Source organism: Leptidea sinapis, chromosome 27 (assembly GCF_905404315.1).
Source record: "Leptidea sinapis chromosome 27, ilLepSina1.1, whole genome shotgun sequence".
In the NCBI taxonomy this organism is placed as follows: domain Eukaryota; kingdom Metazoa; phylum Arthropoda; class Insecta; order Lepidoptera; family Pieridae; genus Leptidea; species Leptidea sinapis.
Genome location: NC_066291.1, coordinates 11,217,934 through 11,242,904, shown reverse-complemented (window position 1 = coordinate 11,242,904; position 24,971 = coordinate 11,217,934). Strand labels below are relative to the sequence as shown.

The 24,971-nt window shown below is 34.9% G+C and overlaps 1 protein-coding gene across 1 annotated transcript; it reads left to right on the top strand.

The window, feature by feature from the left end:
• Positions 1–790: 790 nt before the first annotated feature.
• Positions 791–14,618, top strand: LOC126972638 (venom dipeptidyl peptidase 4-like). The gene is made up of 15 exons (XM_050819508.1): positions 791–860; positions 2,777–2,900; positions 4,088–4,185; positions 5,428–5,502; positions 5,740–5,792; positions 6,882–7,069; positions 7,685–7,854; positions 8,630–8,857; positions 9,289–9,521; positions 10,339–10,549; positions 11,517–11,754; positions 12,495–12,642; positions 13,620–13,780; positions 13,858–14,069; positions 14,449–14,618. The coding sequence occupies exons 1-15, from the start codon at positions 858–860 to the stop codon at positions 14,557–14,559; spliced, it is 2,253 nt and encodes a 750-aa protein (XP_050675465.1). The 5' UTR covers positions 791–857; the 3' UTR covers positions 14,560–14,618.
• Positions 14,619–24,971: the final 10,353 nt, after the last annotated feature.

Below are 24,971 nucleotides of genomic sequence, written 5' to 3'. Positions count from 1 at the left end.
ATGCTCCAATATATATATCGATCTACATACCTACTTCATATTTGAAAATAAACATTTTTATACGCTCTAAAACTTAGTATATACGTCTAGACCAGTTTCTCAACCGCCCACTTTGAGAATATGTTTTTTTCAAGAGTATTTTCGTGTATTTTTTTGCCTTCTTAGACTATATCTCAATGCCCCCTAATTTTCTCTGGGTCTTCTACTGCCCTCCCAAAAGTCTCAAACGCCCCACAAGGGGGCGTTATCGCCCACGCTGAGAACCTATGGTCTAGAGCTTGTTGCTACTAGACAACCGATGAAAATATGCCATTATTCTAAGATGCCAGGTTTATTACTATAGTGTGCGTGACAAGCTACTACGTCTTACACTCGCGATTTGTATGTAGGTAACTTTGTGTTAGTGTGCATTGCTCAAAATAGAGGCTGTTTTCACAGATGTTACAGTCTATCTAGACGTTTAAATGATCTTAGCTGTAAAATATAAAAACTGCCGTCTTTGATACCTAATATTGTCATATAGCGTGATTGGTTAACAACTGTCTCTTGTTTATTTTAAGTACCTTTCATGCATATTATTGAATAGCACCTAACACACAGATTTAGTAAGGTAACTGATGCAAGATCTTCAATTTAATTGGTGAATGAACACACACTCTGGAGTTAAAATATACTTATCTAATCTTTTTATTCTAATGACAAAGTTTATGAAGTAATATTATTATTATCGTTATCACAAGATTATTTCGGTATCGAGAGGATAATAATAATTTATCGATTGATAAGTAGTACAGTCTAACTCTGCAGTCGTGTTGACGGCTTTGTACCGTCGACCACTGCAAGTGTAAAAAGGAAAAATGGTAAGTTCTTGTCAATATTTTTAATTCACCACATACCGACGACCTACACGCTGGATGCTGTTTGTATTATGTATTTTCCTACATGTAGTTAGTTATAAGTTTTATCTGGATATCCTTTGTTCAGATTAACCCCAAAAGACCCCAGTCTGCGCATTATCCACAAAAAATCCTATTTCTCGTGTCACCGCTCTTCGACAGCACTTCCCCCTAATGTCACGCCTAACTCTGGTTTCGAGAACCTCTCGAGCGATTAGAAGGCAATCCAAATTTACTTCTAAGGGACTTTGTCATAAATAGAGCACTGCAATACTTCAAGGTCATCCATTTCGCCCACATTCTATCGCTTCGCAGCGCAAGTCCGGCCAGACATACAGTTTTGCTCTCATGTCTGGTCTCGTGTGCTCCGCATTTGAACGCGTGCAACGCAGAGCTGTTCAAATTGCCGGAGATGCTTCATAGTGTGTCTTCTACTGCAACTATCACGGGGAGTTTTCCGAAGAGCTGTTTGACCTGATTCTTGCCGCTGAATACCACCTTCGCTGGATATTAACTTGAATTTCATCTTTACCATCTGAATTTGAGGCGTTGTTCCAGAAAGCGGTTTTCAAGGAACTTTGTTTCATGTATAACCAAACTATGCAACGAGTTTACTTGTGCGGTGTTTCCAGGACGATACGACATGGGTTCCTTCAAAAAAGGCGCGAAGGGTCCTACATGGGTCGGGCGGCAACGCTCCTGTGATTCTTCTGGTGTTGTAGGAGAAAGAACAACACTTATCTAGCAATAATTTATCATAAATATAACTGTTAGTAGATTTCGACAAGCCTGTTGATCAAATAGTGGTACCTTGGTGGTAACGAATTCCTAGTTGGGTAATTTAAGTGTTGCTTATGGGATTATAAGTGGAAAAGTGACATCGGATTAGTTTTATTGAGGATTACTTCAGGAGGAATCTTGTCTTCATGATTATGTATGGAAGAAACATAGACGTACTGAGGCGCCATCTGCTACCGTACCGACCTACATAATACAAGGAAAATATTTTTTTTTATATAAACTACAAATATTTCTTATTTTCTTTTTTTACTTTAATTGCTTTACTAATGAAACACAGAAAGTTATTTGAGTTATTCAACGACTACCAACACGACTGTCATCAGTGGGCGAATTTTGTGCTTAAAGTATTTAATGTATAATAATAGAAATGTAGTAATGGTAACGTAGATAAGCAATAGGAAATAATATATTAATTTATTACCAACATCCTACTAATAAATTATAGGTTGATTCATTGCGCTTAAGTCAGATTATGTTAGGTAGGAATAGGAATGCTGATATTGGTAAATGGTACAGTAGTTGTGATGATTATTTTGAAACACTGTTATCTCCATAGACTTAATATACTAGCGTATAGGTAAACAAAGTGTGCGAGAGAAACAACATTAATGGATATAAAGCATGATAGAAACTACCTCTCTGAAATCGAATTGTTACTGTAACCGTAATTTTGATTGACAAGTCGTAAGCAGTCAGCTGCGGTAGGTTTTGCTCTTAAGTATTTTGAATATTAAACCATTAGCTAACTATAGTAACTAGTTTAGTATAGTTTTTTTTATTTAGGCCATTGGTAACAAGACCATCAGCTCAAACCAAAATACAATAAAAGATGAATAATTAAATCATTGCTCGATGTAATCATGATCGAGTGTAACTCGATCGAAAAACCCCCGTTCAAATCAAAATTAGTATCGGGCTGTCAGATCGTCTATACGGTAGTAAATCCTAAGTCTAAGGTCCTCCTCTATGGTCTATCTCCTTCAAGGATCAACAGGGAGGTATTGGTGATAATTACAACAACTTGTATGTACTTACTAAACGGCACGGATTACAAATTGAATTAATGTTTGTATGTATAGATGGGTCAATGGGTCATTTGCTTGACCCTGCTTGCAACAGCTGCGGCCCAAAATCCTTTTACCCTCGAAGAATTTGTTTCTGGACAGTTCACACAGACTGGATTCACTGGAACATGGATCTCAGGTATACTTATAATAAAATGTATAAATATTGAAATAATTTTAAACCCACAATAATAAATACAGGGGTAGATTGATATAAGGAATAGAATCATTGTAATTAAAACAATTTGTGAAATGAAGAAGCTGTAAAAGTTGATTTAGAAGAGTAGCAATGAGTTTCTTGCCATTTCTTATCATTAAAGGTAAACCTTTTCCGAAGTGGTGGTAAATGGTAAATAGAAAAAAAAACCATTTGATATTCATATGTGTCCTTTCCTTGACCTAAATGAATAAAATTGAACGAAGTGTTTAAATTCTTTTTTAATAAATAGACTGATTTCGCCCTGCAAGAGAACAACGTAAGAAATTTTGAAAAGGCAAAATTAGTTTCTAATTACAATAGCGTCTATACGTTAAAATTAATTCCATATACTATAAAAACAATGACCTAATTGCTTAGATAATTTATACGTCTTGATAGACTGAAAGCTCTCAACACGTTAAAAGAAGAGAACGATTAGCCTCTTAATTTCAGCAACGCACGTATACTAAAACAAAGTGACTAACAAATCGCGAGTGTAAGACGTAGCTGCTATGCACACTAATGTAATAAGCCTGGCCTGTTGTCATGCGTTGTCTAACAGCAAGAGGCTCTATTTATACGTATAAATTATCTAAGCCAAAAAGTTGTTGTTTAAATGGAAACTAAAGTTTTAATTACCCTTAATGAGTTACGATACGTACAATTTCCACAGAAATAATTAATTTCACGAGTAAGAAGAAATCTTGCTCCTTGTACAGAATGCCGGCAAGTGGGGAGGGTTCCACAGCGCCGCCTTTTTCTGCCGTGAATCAGTAATGTGCAAGCATTATTGTGTTTTGGTTTAAAGGGCGCCGTAGCTAGTGAACTTACTAGGCTAATGAGACAGAACTTTGCCGCTCAAAATTGTTCATTTTTCAAGAATCATTAGCGGCGCTTCATTGTACTATCAAGAGACTGTTTTGTTGATTTCGACAGTTTAAAAAAAACTATCTTCGGTTCTAACTGCAGCCAAAAGTTGTAGGTAATTCTTTGTAACCATCATTCTGTTTCGAAAAACAACTTGGAAGTCGAGTTGTTTATCTTAAGACGAATTGTAACTAAAAGCTGTACAAATTTATTTAGGTATACAATGTTTACAAAGAGCTTAAGATTTTTTTCTATTCTAGACACTGAATTCACGTATACAATACCGGGTGAGTCAGGTATTTATGTGTTTGACGTACCGACCCTCACCGGCAGAGTGCTTGTTTCTGGGGAGCTCATGGTGAGTTAATCAAATACTTAAGCAATAGATAATAGATTGGACAAATATAGAGGGAAACTCTTAGATCATTTATACGTCTAGATAGGCTATGGCAGTTGTGAAAATGTAAAAAAAAAATGGTTTACAGTTAACATCTATTTTGAGCAATGCACGCAACTAACACAAAGTGTAATACGAATCGCGAGTGTAAGTGATCACGCACACTAAAGTATAAAACCTGGCCTGTTTTAATCGGATGTCTAACAGCAAGAGACTATCTAGACGTATAAATGATCTAAAGGGAAACTGTACAATATTCAATTTGAAAATGACACGGGCTTAAAATACTTACTCACTTCAACAATCAAACATTTTTAACATAGAGTGACCAAAAAAGCAAAGGGTACAAAAACATAGCTGGCAGCTGTTTCGGCTAGCGGTCTACGGCCTAGCTATCCAACACCGAAATGTTCCCTATTCTTGGTACATTTCGTCGTAGTTATAGTTTTTATTGTATTGCATTGTAAATATAAACAAGAATAATATAAAAAAAAAAAACATTAAAATCCTACTCCATTCGAGTATGGAGGGTAGATTATAAAAAAGTATCATAATATCAGTATGCTCCGATCATAATATATTTTGTTTGAAAAGTTCGCCAAAAACGAAGCGGAATTTGTTTGGTTTGGTCCTTGTTTATTTCTCTATCTTTTTCTAATTACGTTTGACGCTTTCTAATTATTTATAATAGGCTACCGCAGCGTCACCCTCATTGGACGCGTTTTTACGGTCACTTTTTCATACACAGAGATGGTTCTCCTAACCTATACCCTAAATACATTCGAGTAAATGCACCAACTAGCACCCCCAAGGTGGACAACGCAAGTTACTTGCCTGCTTGCCTCCTCTAATATAATAGACGGTATACAATCCTTACAACCTTCATGTATATATTCCGCGAAAGATTTTTTCCTGTGCAGCGTTTTGCGCACAATTTTTGTAAGGGGCTTCCTTCTCGCCTTGATAGAGAGGAAAACCTGTAGTGTGAAGTTTCCCTTTTAGGTAATATTATGTCGACTTAATAAGTAATTGAAGTCTGTTCAGAACATACTTATAATTTGTGGTATTATTAAATTAATAATACAAATAGTTTCACTGTGTATAATATTATGTTCTAAGGCAAATAGAATAGTTCCGTAATTTTTTTTCATTATTAATATGGCCTCTTAACATTTGATTGATATATTATTTACATATTTTCAGGGCTTTTTAAATACAAGCAATCCAATTCTGTCAGCCGACAGGAGATATATTTTGGCACCAAGTGAAGTGGAGTCGGTAAGTTATTTCATCCTTCATTATTCCTTACATAAAATTGGAATGTATACCAAATATTCTATTATAATTTGATAACAAAGATACGCCGGTAACGATTAGTGTCGGTAATATAATAAAGATATAAATGATCGATAAAACAATCATAAAAATAAAATTTATCGATAAATTTGTACCTAACAGAATGTAAACTTGTTTTTTACTAGACTGACCACGTTTTGTAATATTGAATTATTTCAGGTGTATCGTTACTCGACAACTGCTCAGTTTGCGTTGTATGAGATCGAGACAGGGTACGTATAATTTTTATTAAAAAATAATTGAGTTAACGGTGGTAAAGAATATGTGTGTACTGCATTTATTACTTTAGTGTGCATCATAGGTTCGTCTTACACTCGCGATACTTTGTTTTAGTGTTCGTTCGTGCTGAAAATAGAGGCTAACTGTTCGCCTCAATTTTTTCGACATGTTCACAGCTGTCACAGTCTATACAGACTTTAATATCTAGACGTATCTAATGTTATACGGCACAAAGTTCATTATAAATATACAAATACATTAAAGGCACATTAAAACATTCCATCATACATCTTATTAAGGTTCGTATTCTAAAAGATGTCATAATTCGAAATCCGTGGGCAAATATGTTTTGTCACTGTCTTCAAATCTGCGCGCGTATAAAAGGCGTTGCATAAAGTAGGTTTTTAGTCGGTAGGGTAATCCGACATATGGGCCCCGTTTCAGGGTCTTCAATACGTAAATGTATTTTCCTCCTCAGCAAAAAAAAGAACGAAGTCTTACATTTTTTCGTAAAGCTTTTTGATCAGTTAATATTGTGACAGGAACTGCCTTTCGGGCAGCATTACTCCGCTTCACACCAGGTAGCTTATCTTCTTGTTCTTACTCTTACAAAAAACTTATTTTATTTATTTATGAACTTTCAACAGAATTACCAGCGATTCGTTAACATAAAACAAGTCTAGCTTAGGATACATTAATTATAGGCAGTTATAGCATGTAAATACATAAAGACAAGTCGTATAAAAGTCATACTAAGACTAAATAAATAAAAACACAAGAGTAAAAATTACGGAGACTAAACGACTAGATTTAGGCTAACATCTATAGAGAGTACTTTTTCAGACTTTATTTACGTAAAACTTAGCTAAGTGGAAGCTTCACATTATCTTTGATTTCTTTTCTATAGTCATTTGACAGTTCAAATTATGCTGAGCTTAAGCTAAGACAGCCCAATGTAAAAGTCAAGTTCGTGTTTTATCACACTCAACTAAGTGGTACGTAAGTAAAGTCTGAGCAAAGTCTAAGTACGGGCTATAGATTTCAGCCTTAACTTAAAATAATATGATATGATATTATTTCAGTGCAGTGAACTACATCGCAAACAGTCAACGTTTGCAGTTATGTATATTCGGCGGCGGTCACTCATTGGCTTACGTCTTGGACAACGACTTGTACTACCTGCCTGAGAACAGCCCTAATGCTATTCGAATCACGTCAGATGGTATCCCTGGTGTCATCTACAATGGACACACAGATTGGGTGTATGAGGGTGAGTTTTTGTAGTCTATACCCGCTCTATTTTATCCGGTCATTCATTGATCATAGCATGGCATTCAAAAATTTAACGGTTTTTAAATTAACACGTTCGAATAGAATACCATTTTTTATATAATAAGTTCCTCTTGAATTCTGAATCATCTCTAATGTAATATTTAAGAAGAAGATGAAAGAAGAAGTAGTGTTGGCAGGCCCGACAAGATGGACCGATTTGGTCAAGATCGCCGGAATAGTTTGCATGAGGGCAGCGCAGCACCGATCGTCGTGGAGATATTTGGAGAAGGCCTTTGACCTTTGACATCTTCCGGCTGAAAAGATGATGTAATATTTTACAATAAGAGGATTTTTAAATATATATCTTTGAAAGAGTTTGAATTATTATTGATTATAATTATGGCTCTAATTGTGAATGGTAGTTGTGAGTATATATATTTATTAATACCTGTTCTTTCCACCTGGTATATGTATGATCAGAAGCTGTAGTTAAAAACATAGTCTACCTACACTTCAACACACATTTTTAACTTGACTACTGCATAACACTAAGGTCTGTGTAGGTTTTCAGTGATGAAAACTCGCCCAATTTCCATTTGTTTACTTTTTTCAGAGGATGTCATGTATACTGGTCAAGCGACGTGGTTCTCTCCAGACGGCAATTACTTGGCATTCGCGAGCTTCGACGATACCCAAGTAGAATCATACTCCTACTACTACTATGTGGACAAATCTGATCCTGATGACGTATATCCAGAGTTGGTTGATCTTAAATACCCAAAGGTATGGTATGCTGTGGAACTCCTGTTTTCAAAATTAAACTGGTAACTCTAATCAGCCCATCTCCTTCCAGAATTTGTTCAGTCCAGAATCTTTCCGGTATGTTAAGACTTTTCGGAGCGATCTCAAATTTGAGAGGATTTTTGTTCTGATTGGTTACTTCTGTACATTCCAGAGTAAGATGAGTGACTAAAATAATAGATATTGCGTAATATTAACGAAAAAATTGTGGAGTCTAAATTATGTTGTCGACCTTGCGGCGACCAGCAATTATAATTTGAAAAGCCTCATTTAACGATCATTTTAAATAACAGGATATTTCAAAGGTATATATAATTATAAATGTACATAGGTACTGTATCTATATAATTGTTTTTTTTATATGTTACGAATTTGTGCAATAACTACTGATAATTAAAGAAATACACGATTAAAAATAATAAGGGAATCACCAATGTTCTTTATTACCCTATTAGACAGTAATGTACATTTGACACCGATTGAAACGGCAATGTTTAATTTGGTTTGAAGGTAGATTAATATTTTTTCACTGTCCATCCGTGATTCATAACTTCTAGCATCATATGTAGTCCCAAAAGTGAGGATTATTACTTAAAACAATAACAAACTCTTTGTAAAATTTGGTGCCAGCTATAGCAGTCTAGACCTTGAAGAAAAGAGCCTCTCGCATTTCAGTTGGACGGCAGTTTCAGCTATCTCGTTGAACTACTAAGTACAGGTCATTGTCAAAAAATACAAACATTTTTATGTCTTTCAGGTCGGGCGTACAAATCCTACAGTAACACTCCGCGTGGTGGACCTTAACAACATTAACGCGGACAACATAAACTACATCGTCATGTCCGCACCCGATCTGGTCACAGAAGACCACATCCTGGGTGGAGTCACGTGGCCCACGGCTACCGAGATCGCAGTCCATTGGCTCAACAGAAGACAGAACCACACCGTCTTTAGAATCTGTGATATCATCACTAATACATGTGATGTAAGTGATCTTTTGGTATTTTTAGGATGCAAGTGTCGATCAATTTAGCGGCACAATCATCAAATAGAGTTGTCCCAGACTTGACTATCATCCTCAAACCTCACACTGTAGCCATAGTAATCCATGGTGTGATTTTGCAGGACTTCCTTCTTTTCTTCACTAAATTGGAAAAGAATTTCCAGGGGTACTGTTCTGGTTTAGGACAACAATTTTAAAATGCGTATAAAAGTACGCCTACCCTGTAAACCTACATCCCCGGTAGACAGCAAGAAAAACTGGATGGTATCAAACATGTACCATTTGTACACATGTATTCATTTTTCATTCAGTTATCCCATATTATATTTAATAACTCTTATGATAACGAAATGATCCTCCCTTTTATATAACAACCTTTTTGCTTCAACTTTTTACCTGTGTATCTATTTCAGGAAGAAATTCGCGAGCAGCCTAACGGATGGGTTCCAATTGCCTTACCTCGCTTTAGCAGGGACGGTGAATTCTACGTATCGACACGCTGGTCTCTGCCTCAAGCCGACGGTAACATCTGGCAACATTTGGTCATGAGCATGAGAGTCAACGGTACGATAGTCCAGAGCTCTTTAACGCCAGGAGCGAGAACTGTCAATACGTTTGTGGGCATGGATGAGAATAACTTGGCTTAGTAAGTGTTTATAGTGACATTTTGCTTGCGTGTAATAATCTGAAGTTGTACACTTCCAGACAGGCTAAAAGCCTCAAATATTAAGTATTGGTCAATAACAAAGCAGGTACCTAATATCTAATTTAGATTTGATTGGAAGATATTTATATTACTTTTAAAATGGTATATAATATTAAAGCTTTCTATAAGAATAAAAAAATCGATTATTACAACTTTTGATAGTTTTGTTTTACATCTATTATATCTATATATCTATTATATTATCTTTAGTAGTTTCTTTGGTCTGCTAGGCAAATAAACTAATATTTGCTGATCAATTGGTATTGTTCTAAGTTCAGTCCAGTATACATCCGTTGTTATTGCTTGATGTTGTTTTTGCTTGGATCTGGGGAAGCTGAAGTGACCACCAAATAGTAACCATAACTTTTTCTCCGTTGGTCAGTTGTTGACATGCTAAAATCTTGGTCTAGTCTGATGCAAATCGTCACCTACCATCACATTCCATTCATCTGGTCTTCCTCAGAGTTCATTCTACAAGCCAAAATTTCCTTTACGATAACGATTTAATCAAAATCGTTTAGTGCTTTCCTTATCTGAAGGTATCCCCTCTAAACACATCATTGATATAACGTACCTACTACTGCTGAGCGTGTATCTGCTGCGCGTATTTATGTTAGTATTCAAAAATTACTCTAATTTTAACACCCAATGAAAAAGCTTAAAACCAAGCTACACAATGTCCTACATTTTTTAAATCTAGAATGTTCTAGGTGATACGTGAAAAAAACAGCAATATAATTGTTGCGTTATGTTTCAGTTACTACACAAGCACGGAAGTAGACAGGCCGTGGCAAGCGCACGTCCATATCGCTGGTTCCCGCATCGGTTGTCTGAGCTGCAACCTGCAGCTGCCAGATGGTGGGCTGTGCACCTGGGCTACTGCCACCGCCAGCCGCGACGCGACCTACCTCACTATCACCTGCAGCTCAACAGAAGAACCTAGCGCCACCTATATCTATCATCCTTTGGTGAGTATCGACAGGGAAAGTCCGGACATAACGAATACCTTTGACTGACTATAACGATAACGACATAACACATCGGCTATATGGTTCGCTTGTCAAAACATCGGCTAGCGTAATAAAATTGTGAGGTTTGTAAGGTGATGCATTGCTTTTTAATATTATCAATAATATCTCCGAGAAATGCAAGCAGAAATTAAGAATTTTGTAACAGAATAAGTGATGAAGCAAGTTGATGACATTTTAGATGAGCAACAGTATCGTAGCAGACCGTATTAATATATGAATATACAAACTAGATAGATGGTTCTATCTACTTCGCGCAACTAAAGACTAACGGCCGTTCCCAATAATCAGTCTATCTCTTACTTGAGATAAAAATCGTAACTATCGTTGACTTTTCTGTCCCAATAAACTTATGGACGGTAACTCACCTTAACCGTACACGCTGTCAATGGGACGATGCATTGCTTACCAGCGATAGAAGTTTGTATGGAAATTGCAATTCACGCGTCCCAATATCAAGCGATAAGAATGACTTATCGGGTATATTGGGACAGCTTCAGATTATTGACAGATAATTACTGACAGTAGAAGGTAGAAATTTATCTCTATCTGTAGATAGTATATTGGGAAACGGCCGTAACTTGACTTAACCGAGTAGTGAGTATGGAAGAGGGGGACTAATAAACATTCATACGGGTCACCTGATGTTTGATCACCGCAGCCGTAAACACATTGGTACGTCGGCGGGGAGGATCAAACTGGGGGCACCGTGGTGTACTTATTAAATTTATGTTTATTTCTGGTGTTAGCATTATGATAATCACAATTCCTAGAAAATTCGCTTATGTACCTTTACATCATCAAGAATAATAAATATAGTGAATGTTTATTTCTTAAATTTTTTTCCAACATTGCTGTAGCCGAGTCTTCTAAGCTCATAATAGTTACCAAACGACTTCTGTTTCAGACTCGTCAAATCCTGTACACCTGGCAAGACAACTCTGTAGTACGTGAGCGTCTCCGAGACAAAGTCAAGCCTGGCAGTATCATAACAACGGTGCCCTTACAGAATGGTTTCCCTGCACCGGTTAGACTTCTGTTGCCTCCAGGACTCAATCAAAGCGACACAGAAACTAAATACCCTCTTGTTTTCTATGTGTACTCCGGACCTAATACTAACACAGTGTATGATACTTTCACCGTTGGTAAGTAGTACTAAAGGGATACCTTGGTTAATGTAATGTAATAGTTTAGTTCGATGAGAACTTGAGTCAAGTTAGGTTTGGATGCATTCCCAGGATAACAATTAAAAAGATTAAAGGCTTTCTCTGACTTACATTTAAAAATAAAGTAATTGAAAAAAAAATCTATGGTAAACAAAAGTGAAACTAAAAAAATCCGTATGCCGATCCGGAACACACTGGTGCAATAATAGCAATAGTATTGCCGTTATAAAAACAAGATGGCGAGTTCCAAAATGGCCGACAAGCAATTATGGCCGCAGTCGAGTCCGATTTGCAATTGACTAGTTGTTTTTTACTTAAAATGTAATGCAACTGTCTGGTCCGGCTAATATCCCAAACGGTTGGATCAATTTGAACGTGACTTTCGCTAGGAGATAAACCAATGATATTCGAAATAAAATCCGATTTAATGGTCAAATTGCCAAGTAACTGAATAAATACCTAATACATGGCCATTGCTTGTTTTTATATACGTAGACAAGTACGCGCTGAGATCATTTAATTCGACTATAGTAATAATTATTAATTCATTCATTGTAAAACCCTTCTGTGATTCGTCTGGCGTTCCCAGATTGCGTGAATCGTGGAGATGCCGTTTATTTGTCCTCTTATCACATAAAAAATCTTATGTTTATATTATCTTATCGATAGGGCCTGACTAATTTCTTTTATAAAATGTAACTTATTTTATTTTTGCTCAGGCTACCACTCCTATTTGACAACAAGTCGCAACACTATCTACATGTTTGCGGATGGGCGCGGCTCAGGTCTCAAAGGACAAGATATTTTGTATTCTTTGAACAACGCACTGGGAACTGTCGAGGTGGAAGACCATTTCGTAATACTTAGGTGGGTATATATACTCCGTATATATACAGCGTATAGAATAAAATATTTATGAATTATTGTAAATAATCGGCGCCTCTCGTAATTATGGAACATCTGTTTAAAAATTTAAAAATATATCTGAAAATTGTTTACAATAATATTCATTAATAATAATTACTTTAATATTCATTACGTATACAATATAAATCTTATGGTATAAAATAGAATTAAGTATCACTGCATTAACTAACCCAACATACTATAAGTATTATTACAAATATTAAATCAAATCAAGTCATTTATTTGCATAGATTGAATGGGTACATTGGTGTTACATTATAAGTACAGGTGCTAACAATCTGCCGGGTAGGCATGCAAAAATAAAATTTTACCATTCTTACTTTAAATTTACAGTGAAAAACATATAACATAAAAACCACATTATTCATAAAAGTCTATCCACCATAATATTATTAAAATATGAAAAATAAAAATTATTTACTAAAAATGTAAAATTGAAATATCTAAATTAACTTATTCCAATGATTAAACATTCATGTCTGTTATATACTCTTTAACTGAATAATATTTTTTCGTCATTAAAAATTCCTTAATTTTATTTTTAAAAGAGTTAATATTTAAGTTTTGGTCCGCTAATGATGCTGGTAGTATATCAGAGATACATTGATTATCTCTAGAGCTTGCTACGGAAACCCCGGCCACAATGCAGATATATAACACATCATCATACTAGAGCACCCGAGTAGAGGCACGCACACATACACACGACTTACACAGCCGCTAAGCAATCTTGGGAAGACAACGTGCTCCGCCTAGAGTAGGAATAAATTTTAAGGGGACCGCTAAGCTACGCTACTATTACTTATATTGTGTCTCGGCATAAGAGTTTGACTTGGCAGTACACCTTTCTAATATGTAGCGAACTTTCTTTTTATAGATTTTTATTTCAAATAAATTGCTACAACAAAAAATTTCAGACAAGTATTGGATCGGTACCAGTTTATTGATCGCGAGCGCATCGCTATATGGGGTCACAGCTACGGGGGCTATGCGACCCTGTTAACGCTGTTGCATGACGATGAACATCTGTTCAAGTGCGGTGTCTCCGGTGCGCCTGTCACCTCCTGGCTTTACTATAGTGAGTCTCAGTTTCAGCACTAGTGATAAGTTTAAACATTATTAATTTTCCTTTCTTAATTTTCTCTTTTCAATCAGATACAATGTACACTGAACGGTATATGGGCTTACCGACTAGTGAAGATAACTTGGAAGGCTACGAGCGTGGTGACGTCACATTGCTAGCTGAAAAACTTCGAGGCCATGACTTCTATTTGATGCATGGGAATGCAGACGATAACGTGCATTACCAAAACGCTGCTAAGCTAATGAAAGCTCTGCAGCAACTGAATATACCCTTCGAGCAAATGGTAACCAAATTTCGAAATTTAACAATTTCACTCCATAGAACTAAGATATGCATTTGACATTTTCTATTTAGATCAATTTTTTACAAATAACAATACACATAGCTCTTTTATTATTATTTGCAGATATAATATAAATATTAAATTGATTTCAATGACATACCTAATTTTCGATATATAAGTATCAATAAGAATATAATATTTTGTGTTGTGTTAAACAAGGAACAATGCTAGGTCCAAAAAATACTTTGTCGGTAATACAATAAATTTCCGTTCAATGAATTTAAGTTAAAAACTTATAGATGAACTGATTAAGAGGTGCATTTTAAATGTATCTTTATTAATTCAACAAATGGTAATATTATTTTTTCTCATTTTGCAGTCATATCCAGATGAAGCGCACAGTCTTAGGGGTGTCAACATGCACAGGTACCGCACTATGAACCGGTATTGGGAGAAATGCATACAAATGCCTTCAGAGATTGAAGTTTAGTTACAATAGTACCTATTGCTATGGTAAAGTTTGTTTGTAAATAAATTTGTATCATTTTCTTTCAAATTGTTTTTTTTAAATAACACTCGTAATGAATTACTTAAATAAATTCCAATTGGTTGATATTTTAAAATGATAATTATTAAAACCCACTCCTCAAAAATATTTCACCTCCTCATTTACCTACCTAAAAAAACACTGAGTCATACATCTTTGTGCCCTTTGGTGTCGAGACACTTGGCACGTGGGGCCCAGAAGCGCGGAGAATGTTCAAAATACTATCTTCGCGCCTCAATAAGGCTTCTGGAAACCCAAGCGCTGGCAGCTATGTCGGTTAACGGATCAGCCTAGCTACCCAACGCGGAAATGCTGCCAGTATTCTAGGTACGCTTCCAGGTAATGATTTTTTAATTTTATGTAGTCATAGTATTGTAAATATAGCTATAAGATTCGTTTTGTTTGAATAAATAAGTGTATTAAAAAAACACCCACTTATTCATAATGGTCCTCTAACTCTAAACAGCCGCTTAGGAGTGTTTTTTCTCATTCTGACTTAGGTCAATAGAAGAAGACAGAGTGAGAATTAGCAATGCTTTAAGTTAGCAGACTACTATGAATAAGGGGGTTAATATTATGCATGCATAATTAAACCTTACTTTTCTGCTATTTACCACGTGTACAAAAATATCTAATTAAGATAAAGATCGGATCTATTGATGTTAATTGAAAATTGAAATTTAAACCATAACATTTTAAATCCTTAACTAGGTTGTAATAATGTTTTTCAATTTTTTCGCATCTTTGGAAATTAATTTCGCACCGATAAAAATACCATTTCCTGTAAATAACCTAACGTAAGTATAAGTTTATTGATATTTAACCGAATGTTTTATTAGTTTTATCTATCTATATGTACAACTAATAATTATTACAATTAATATTTCCCGATTTTGTTTCCGTCTACACGGGGTTCCTTGCTCACCTTGTTTCGTTCTAATTGCTAAACAATTATTTCCAGCACTAACTTCTCAGCACGCAATTCGTACGTATTGCAACAAAATTAAATGATAACAATAAGGAAATATAAATCGTTACATTCAGAACCAGCTGAACATTTGTAGACCAGTTTTTAAAATAATTGTTCTATATTAATCAAATCTAATAAGAAGGCCTTGTGGTTCTCATAGAAGTAACTTTTACTTCCACATCGTTACTGTTGAATGATAATCTCTTATGTTCAGATACTTCAACTTTACAGAAAATATAAAAAATGGTAATTTACGACGGAATGGACTTGTAAAAAATAAGAAGTTTTAATTGATAGTAAGCACTAACAGTAACTTGATTGTACGTCCCCCACTAGATGGACCGATGATCTGGTCAAGATCGCCAGAATACGTTGGATGAGGGCTGCCCTGGATCGATCATTATGGAGATCTTTGTGGGAGGCCTTTGTCCAGCAGTGGTCGTCTTCCAGCTGATGATGATGATGATGATGAGGACGGAGTCGATTGGGTTCATAGCTGCGTAATCAATTGAAATACGCGGTTTTCATACGATCTCTGTAACAATAATAAAATGTGATTTTATGACATACAAAGTATTATTTCTTATATATAAATATTATTATTATTTTCGTTGAAATCCTTAAAAGAGGTGCAATTTATGTATTTATGTATAGTGATACACTTTTACTCTGTTATAAATAATATAATGCCCCAATTAAGGCATAGCCTGTACTATGGGTGCAAGAAAGCGATATATTTAATACAATATATATACTTATACAAACAAATATACTATATGTATTTGTGACATCCGTGACTCGGAAAAAATATCCATATTCACCATAATATATGTTTGCACCTATCGAGATTCGAACCGTGGACTCAGTAGGCAGGGTCACTGACCAATGGGCTCACAATACTAGGACTGTCTGAGCACAAATTCAAAGCTTCTTTGACACAGAAGGCTTACTATTGTATAGCAGTTTATATAGAGGATAATAATGGTTCTGCGCAAGCCATCTAAAATTATAATATTATATTAAATAGGCTAAGTTGTTATATGATTAAAATATAGACTGGGAGTTTCCTATCAGTTCTTCTTCCCATGTCAAAGCCTCTACGAACTGATGTAGCTTCATTTACCAAGACATGTTGTTACAATATGTTATGTTATTGTCACTCCCTATTCAGTGAAGACTATAAAATATTGCGTCCGGTAGATGCAACCATTTAAAAGATTTTTTATTGGGTTGCATAATTTCTGTTTTTATATAGTTCTTTATCTATTTCGTACATTCCTTAGTTGTTGACTTGTTGCTAGACTTCAGTAACATTGTATGAGTAAGCTGTAGACCTGCCCTGGCGAACAAATTTGTTTAATAAAAGGAAGTAGAAATAGAAAGTGAAAAGGACTGCAAATCCAGAGGTCTTAAGAGATGGTTTGCAGTTACAGAAATCTAAACAAGTTACTCTATTGGATTTCTAGGGTTGCAGTTGAAAAATTAGAAATAATTAGTCACTATGTTGGAGCCAACCCTAACTAATTATATAATAAACTATGATAAATATTTTGAATACTTTATATCGTGTGTGACGAGTCACATCGTAACGTTACGCCACTCACTATTACGCACACACTACTCGCAATTTTGTCGTGTGTATTACGAGATTCGACCGCAAATCGTGCAAAGTTTAGTCAAACTAATATGTATTCAATTTAATAGGCTTTTAAACCATAGATAGAAACCCAACAAATTCCCCATAGTATTCAAATATTGTGCGTATACGAAACGCGATATTTTTTATTTATAATAACTTTAATATGCATGCATTCTCTCTGTTTTGGTTTTGCATAACATTTTCTCAGTAATCAATACCGGTTTCCAAACCAATTCCAATAAAAATAAATACCCCCATAGTATTCTGTATGGATCATGAAATCAGTAGATATAACTTTGTAACGGAATTTAAAACAGGAAGAGGTTTTCAATTTGTTGAGTTTTTTTTCTGTATGTACCACCACCACTTGTGAACCGATTTCCATGATATCTTTTTCTCATGAGTATTTACCCAATTTGAGATATCGCGAGGCCATGGGATGATAAATTTTATCTAAGAATACTGATAGATTTTTAATATTTCTATAGATGTTCATGCAAATTTTAAGTCATTTTCTATGTAAAATGATTTATTAATTTACGTGGCTTTCCGAACTATGAATAGAAGTCGTACTAAAAAAAAGTTGAGTTATTACGATCGTATGTTGTCAATGACACCATATAATATTGTACATACATACCTACTTGCAGTTGTATATGTCGAGTATCGAGGCTGGCGCCGACCAAGTGAAAGGAAATGACTTATCACGATTATACAATAACGTTACATCATGCTGGGTATAAAAGAATATTAAGTATGTTAGTATAACGATACCATGATAAATAAATTGCAGATACAGTCTCTCACTAGATGTCTTTAGAAAATGTAGTTTTCATCAACTTTATAAGCATAATAAAATAAATCACATCAATTGTTGATGCATGCATTGTTGTATGCCTGTGTTTTACAAATCGTAGCAAAAACAAGCTCTATAACGTAAAATGAAATAATCTATCGAAATTCTAATTCGAATCTCAAATGATGATAATAGATTTTTTTTTGATTTTTTTCGTCCAATATTATGTTACACTTATTAGGATACAGGCAAAGGGTTCAAGCCCGTACAGCCAGATGATAATAGAAGAGGTTTTTTAGGACTAGTAATAGGTCTGAACTTTTTTATGGTAGAGGACAAACCAATGTCTAAGGTTGGTTGTCCAATTCCTAGCAAAAAATTAATTAGCACAATTTTTAACCGTCACAATTTAATGGCTTTAAAATGGTTTTTAAAAATAGTTTCATAATGCTTAGTAATTAATATCTTTTGAAAATCTCCAGTGTATTTGTTTATTTATTTAATACTTTTGTAGTAATAAAAAAGTTTTCAGAAATTTTCTGACGATTTTTTTTTGTTTTCTTTATCCATTATTAGGACAGGCAAAGAGTTCAAGCCCATACAGCCATATTCGTTTATATTCAATAATTGACTGTCAAGTCTTTGCAAGATTTTTAGTTGATATACAACATAAAAATTTCGTTGCTTATTATAGCTACCACTAGTCAACTGGTTGTTACTTTTATAGGATTAAATAATTATACTAATAATGTACATACATAAAAATATAATGTAAATTCGAATAGAATTGTAACTAAGAATAAAATGTATTTTATAATCAATAAAAGATTTTATTAAGTAATAACCTATAATTTTCTCAAGTTAATTTCAATATTAAATAGTTCAACTAAGATTCATTTATGGTATCACTTCTGTCGAGCGTCCCGAGACGGGTACGTTTTTATGTGTCTCACTCCACAGCTGGTTGTATGTTGCAGAACTCGCGCTGTGGAGGAACGCCCTAAATCCAGACGTTGAGGTTGAAGATATGGCGTGTCATATGAAGGTGGAATTGGGTGAAGAATCAGGTCAATTACACTATAATTCCTATTTTCAAATTCAAATATTTTTATTCACAATAGTATATAAAGCTGAGTATATAATATTTTTGACTGATTGAAAGTACAAAAACTACCACCCAGTCAAAAAAGTATACCTACCTCAGACCTGAAAAGAATAGGCGCAAGGAAATCAGGGCTCCATTTATTATAAAAATATGCATACAATGTAATATCGTGCACTATAATTTATTATTTAATAGGCTCAGGGCGGTCGCTCCTTTCCCAATCTGTGGTATCAAGTTTAAAATTATTATTCTAAATCAAGTTAAATATTAAGAAAGTCATTGATGTTATATTAACCTTTACCACACAAAGTCACAACAATTCTTTTGAATTTCGTAATACATTTGTTTCGAACATTTTCTGGGATCTTGTTGTAAAAGCATATATTATATACATCTTGGAGATCCTGGTAATAAAATGTCACAGACTATAATATTTATTAAATTGTGAACGGTCATTGATAATAGTGCTAAGTGTAATAATCATCTGACGTTTAAAAAGGTTGACAACCACGTTCAAAACATTTGTTACCAGCTGCTACATACAGACAGACTCCAATTCGACATACAATATACCAAGTTACATAGATACATACCAAGCTGATAAAACGAGTTAAAAAACAAAAACATTCTAATTTTCACAAACTGACGTTTATGAGATTCGTTTCTTTTCTTAGCTAACCAAAAATAACGGAACATACCCTTGACCTGACAAATGATTTCAATTGCAAATTCAAGATAAGCAAAATAAACAGTTACTTGTGAATGTGAAGATGCGATGAATGTATGATGCGTCATAGATTCAAATTTAGCGTAGCAGAACACTTGAAACATGAGTTTTTTGCCTCTCTTGTTTTCAAGACTATTTTTAACTGCATGAAGCATTTAACAATATTATTGATTCGATTGGTCTTTTCTTGCCCTATAATCTATCTTTACCTTGTGCTATTATATATTCTTTGTCTTTACTAATAAATTGAGAGCCATATTTTTCCTTCAATTATACTGCGAAAACTACTGAACCGATCGGAATTTTACTTTTACATATTTATTTAGTACATGTTTGTTGGTAAATATCCGAAACCTATATTTTATGACTTAGATATACTTATATATTAGCAATATTATACCAGTGGGAGGCTCCTTTGCACAGGAAGCCGGCTAGATTATGGGTACCACAACGGCGCCTATTTCTGCCGTGAAGCAATAATGTGTAAGCATTACTGTGTTTCGTTCTGAAGGGCGCCGTAGCTAGTGAAATTACTGGGCAAATGAGGCTTAACATCTTTATGTCTCAAGGTGACGAGCGCAATTGTAGTGCCGCCCAGAATTATTGGGTCTTTTGAGAATTCTGAGCGGCACTGCATTGTAATGGGCATGGCGTATCAATTACCTTCAGCTGAACGTCCTGCTCGTCTCGTCCCATATTATCATAAAAAATAAAAATATATAAATAATTCAGTAAATGACATTTTATTTCATATGACAATTGATGCAATGAGCGCGCGAGAGGCACGTACTTCATGTGCTTGTGTACAATACATCAAACAGCATAACCAAATTTGATCTGCCAGTTTTCACTTAGAAGAGGAAGGTAATAACGCCTTATTTGTAAAGGAGATTGATAGAGTGCTCACTATTGGGACGTCATAAAATTTGATGTGACATCTAGTCATTAAATAAACATTTAATTGAAATTAGGTTAAAATCGTGGTATTTACCATCGCTTATCGATAATGACGTTACAAATAAGTGCTCACATGTTATTAATGTTACGTGATCACAAGATTATTTATTGTCTCGGGAAAGAATAACAAAAGCCTTGTGTTTCATATGAAATATTTAAGTGTCATTACTTCTCTTGATTCATAATAATTATTGATACAATATACTTTCCAGATCGTACTAAGTATCAACTTATATTTTTAATCGTTTCGTTTTCTTACTGAATGTTATATTCAAAATTTTATTTTGTAGAAATCAAAGGACGAAAATTATACTCACTTGATAGTAAGTGCACGATTATGCAGGTAATTCTCATAATATTTAAAATAGCAAAAGAGAATTTATCTTTTCATGATGTAAACAGCAAAACTGCCGAGACCGTGTTGCATAATATATAGTTCCATAATAAACACAGAACCCCATCCACAGTTGAGGTGGTATGGTGTATATTTGGTGTGCCTGGGGTAAAAATTATAATATTGACACACTTTTACATATACACATACTATCTTGCCCCAAACTAGGCCCCCAAATTAGCCTCTATTATGGGTCGATATATTTTGAGATATACTTAGTTACACATATATAAATACAAATAAACTTCCATGACTCGGAAATAAACATCCATATTCATCATATAAATGTATGCATCTACCGGGATTCGAACTTGCTCAGTAGGCAGGGTCTCACTAACCACTGGGCTATATGGGTCGTCTTAAATATTCCGTATAGCTCGGACTGTTGAGCTCCCTGAAGTTGCAAAATCCCACGTAAAGGATAAAGCCTTGGTGCCGCGATGCTGTTGCATTGTACTTTGCTAGAGGCAGAGTTGTAGTCTCCCTAGATTACGATAAGCGTCAGCAGGAGAGTGGCTGGGCTGGGTTTCTCTGAATTTTGTCGGGTTAAAGGTTTTGGGCGCGAGTTTTTGTGCTCTACACTATGCGTTATATAGCTGGGTTGGCGCCACTTTTTTTTATAGAAATGGAGGACAAACGAGTATACGGGTCAACGGTACGGTTTGCCTGGTATTAAGTGATCACCACCGCCCAGATTCTCTTGCAACACCAGAGGAATCACTGGAGCGTTACCGGCCTTTAAGGAAGATGTACCTACGCACTTTTTTTAAGTACCCATGTCGTATCATCCTGTAAACACCGCACAAGGAAGCTCATTTCACAGCTTTGTAGTACGAGGAAGAAAGCTCCTTGAAAACCGCACTGTGGAGGACCGCCACATCCAGACGGGGGGATGATATCCTAATTTGTGGCGTGTCGTGCGAAGGTGGAAGTCGGTGGCAGGAATTAGGTGAAACTTTACGCTGGTTTTCTCAGCAACTGTTGTACAAATCACCAGAAGTATAAAACAGTTGCTGCAGAAAACCAGAATGTAAGCCTGTTTGAGCTATCGTCGCAAGACTCGCGACTCTCACGTTGAATCGAGGCCGTTCCTAACCTTACTTCTTTTGTCTTTGACTCAAAAGTAAAACTTAATAATGTCATCGAACTAAAGTCAAAATATGAGATTGATATTTTGACTTAACTATATTAATTTTACAATAATCATGCTTTTAATTGATTTAAAATAATATATTGATTCTTTCCTTTTTCATCAATTCTTATACCTAGATAGATACTTTAATAGAGCATTTGAAGTACAGTTATGATTTCTAGAACAGGTTTTCATCGCAGGTACAGGTTTTGTCTTAGGTCAATAGCATAATAATCCTAGTAAGAAATCTGATCAGAATACTGAACTGCCTTATGCATTTATTTAAATTTACATAACTATTTTTTATCTTTTTACAACTTTTTTTCCAGAATAACCTTGAGTTATTTACTAGAAGTTATTTTCAGTAATTAGGGTTCGGAGACGAGACAAAGTTAAGCTCGAAAAAAAATATTAAGAGTCAGACAAAATTCAAAAACGCACACAAGCTCTGTCAAAAGCAAAAGTGGAAATGGACTGGACACATTCTGAGGGAAAAGAAAGAGAAATTGACATAACCGTTACAGAATGGTATCCAAGAGACGGGAAACGAAGGAAAGGTAGACTGATTAGAAGGTGGGAGGACGATTTTAAAAGGATAGCAGGACCGGACTGGATGAGAGTAACCAGAGACCGAATAAGGTGGAATTCTTTAGAGGAGGCCTTTGTCGAGAGACAAATTACTAGTTAAGCTAATCTAAGTTTTATTTATAAGAAAAAATTATGTCACTAGTAATAATAAAGGCTATTTTATTTTATTTTATTTATTTATTATTTTCAGTTAAAAGAGTACAGTTAACTATTCATCATCTGCAAAGGTATCATAACCTAGGCATAGAATATATACATACATAGTAATGTGTAACGTGTGACCTGTTTTTCTATCGTGGGATCGCAGAAATAAATAAAATTCAAAATTCAAATTAAAATATTTTTATTCAAAATATGATATGAACTCGAAAAACCTGAGAAAGGCGCAGGAAACTAAGCGGGCTTCCTTTTGTTTCATATAAAAATATCATTACAATGTAATATCGTACAATAAAATTTATTATTTAGTAACCTGAGGGCGGTCACTCCATTCCCAATCTATGGTATCATTAAGAAAGTAATTTATGTTATAGTAACCATTACCACACAAATGTTTTTTAACAATGCTTGAATATCGTAATACTTTTGTTTTGAACATTTTCTGGGATCTTGTTGTAAAAGCATATACAACGTCCCACAAAGACTAACTCGACTTAATGGAGTAGTAGGCATTATAAGTTTTGTTTGTTCCTGATGTAAACGTTAAAAATGATCCTCTCTATAGAACCGTTTCTAATCTCATATTGGTTGATGTATTATTATAATATTCTTTTATATAATGGCCCATTATATATTATATAAGGAATGCTCAAAGCGCCATTTGTTTCCGAAGCGGTAGTAGTATCTAGTATATTAGAAATGACATCAAAAATAATACTAAAGGAATCAATTTTGATAAAATAAATGCCTGTCTCGTGAATTGTCAACTTTCTTAAAAGTTTAATGAACCTGGCCTGATTTCATGCGTTGCCTAACAGCAAGAGGTTATATCAGGACGCATAATTAATTAGCTAAGGGTAAACTCAGCTTTGATAATAATTTACCCACTAAACAATGACAATTCATGAGACTCGTGAAAGATGGAATACCATGTTACTTCTTAGCGAATGCAGTGCGAAACACACTAGGAGCCTGCAGGTGTATCTGTGACAGATTCGTGAAACCTTGTTGGCCTTAGACAGATGTTGTAGGTAGTACTAATAGTAGACCAAAAAAATTGAGTGTCTGGTGAAGCTGAGGCCTTCTTTGTGTTGTTTATTTAAACAAAAACCGTTCGAACTCGAGTTGCACTCGCCCACCAAGGTTTTCATCCAATTTTGAATGGCTTGATTACAAATGTAAATATTTCAGATTTTTCCCTATAGGAATCTTTAAATCAACGTAAAACTACCATACTTTTAACCTAACTTAGAAGTTTGCTTTTTCATAACTTTAATTGACTCTACACTTCAGTATTTCGTATTACTTTCAACTCATTACCACCACTCGTTCCCGAGATAAAGTCTTGACAAACAGACAGACGGACGGACGACAAAGTGATCCTATAAAGGTTCCGTTATATTATATTCTTTTGTGGTAAGGAAAAAAGTTAAGTTGGGGACATATCTGAAATAATGGTAAGATAGTCACGTCAAACCAATTTATGGGATTTAGATCGCGGGCACTTGTTTCTTAAATATAAAAAAATACAAATGTTAATTATCTGTCAGATAAAATTTTATTAAATCCTTTGGTTAGTGATTGTGTGCTCGCGACATAATATAACTGAGGTCGTGATTATTTATTCAAAGAGACCCATTTAAATGTTAAGGTGAGTTCAATCAGGAGCTCTCGTCCCCGTCGTTCATTGGAAGTCAAGAATCCGAGTTAGATTATAATATGTTCGTATTACAAGATCGTCGACCTCACGAGAGGGGACTGCTTGAATGCCTCTCACTATTATAAACATACTAGATACTGCTAGTGTACTACAAGGTTACAAGGATGCTTGAACGAACTTTCAAATTATTGTTATGTAATAACAAACATAGCCTAAGGATTATATTGT

Coding starts and splice junctions, on each gene's coding strand:
- LOC126972638 (XM_050819508.1), top strand. Junction 5,793..6,881: donor TTGTATGAGATCGAGACAGG/GTACGTATAATT, acceptor ATATTATTTCAG/TGCAGTGAACTACATCGCAA. Junction 10,550..11,516: donor CCTATATCTATCATCCTTTG/GTGAGTATCGAC, acceptor CTTCTGTTTCAG/ACTCGTCAAATCCTGTACAC.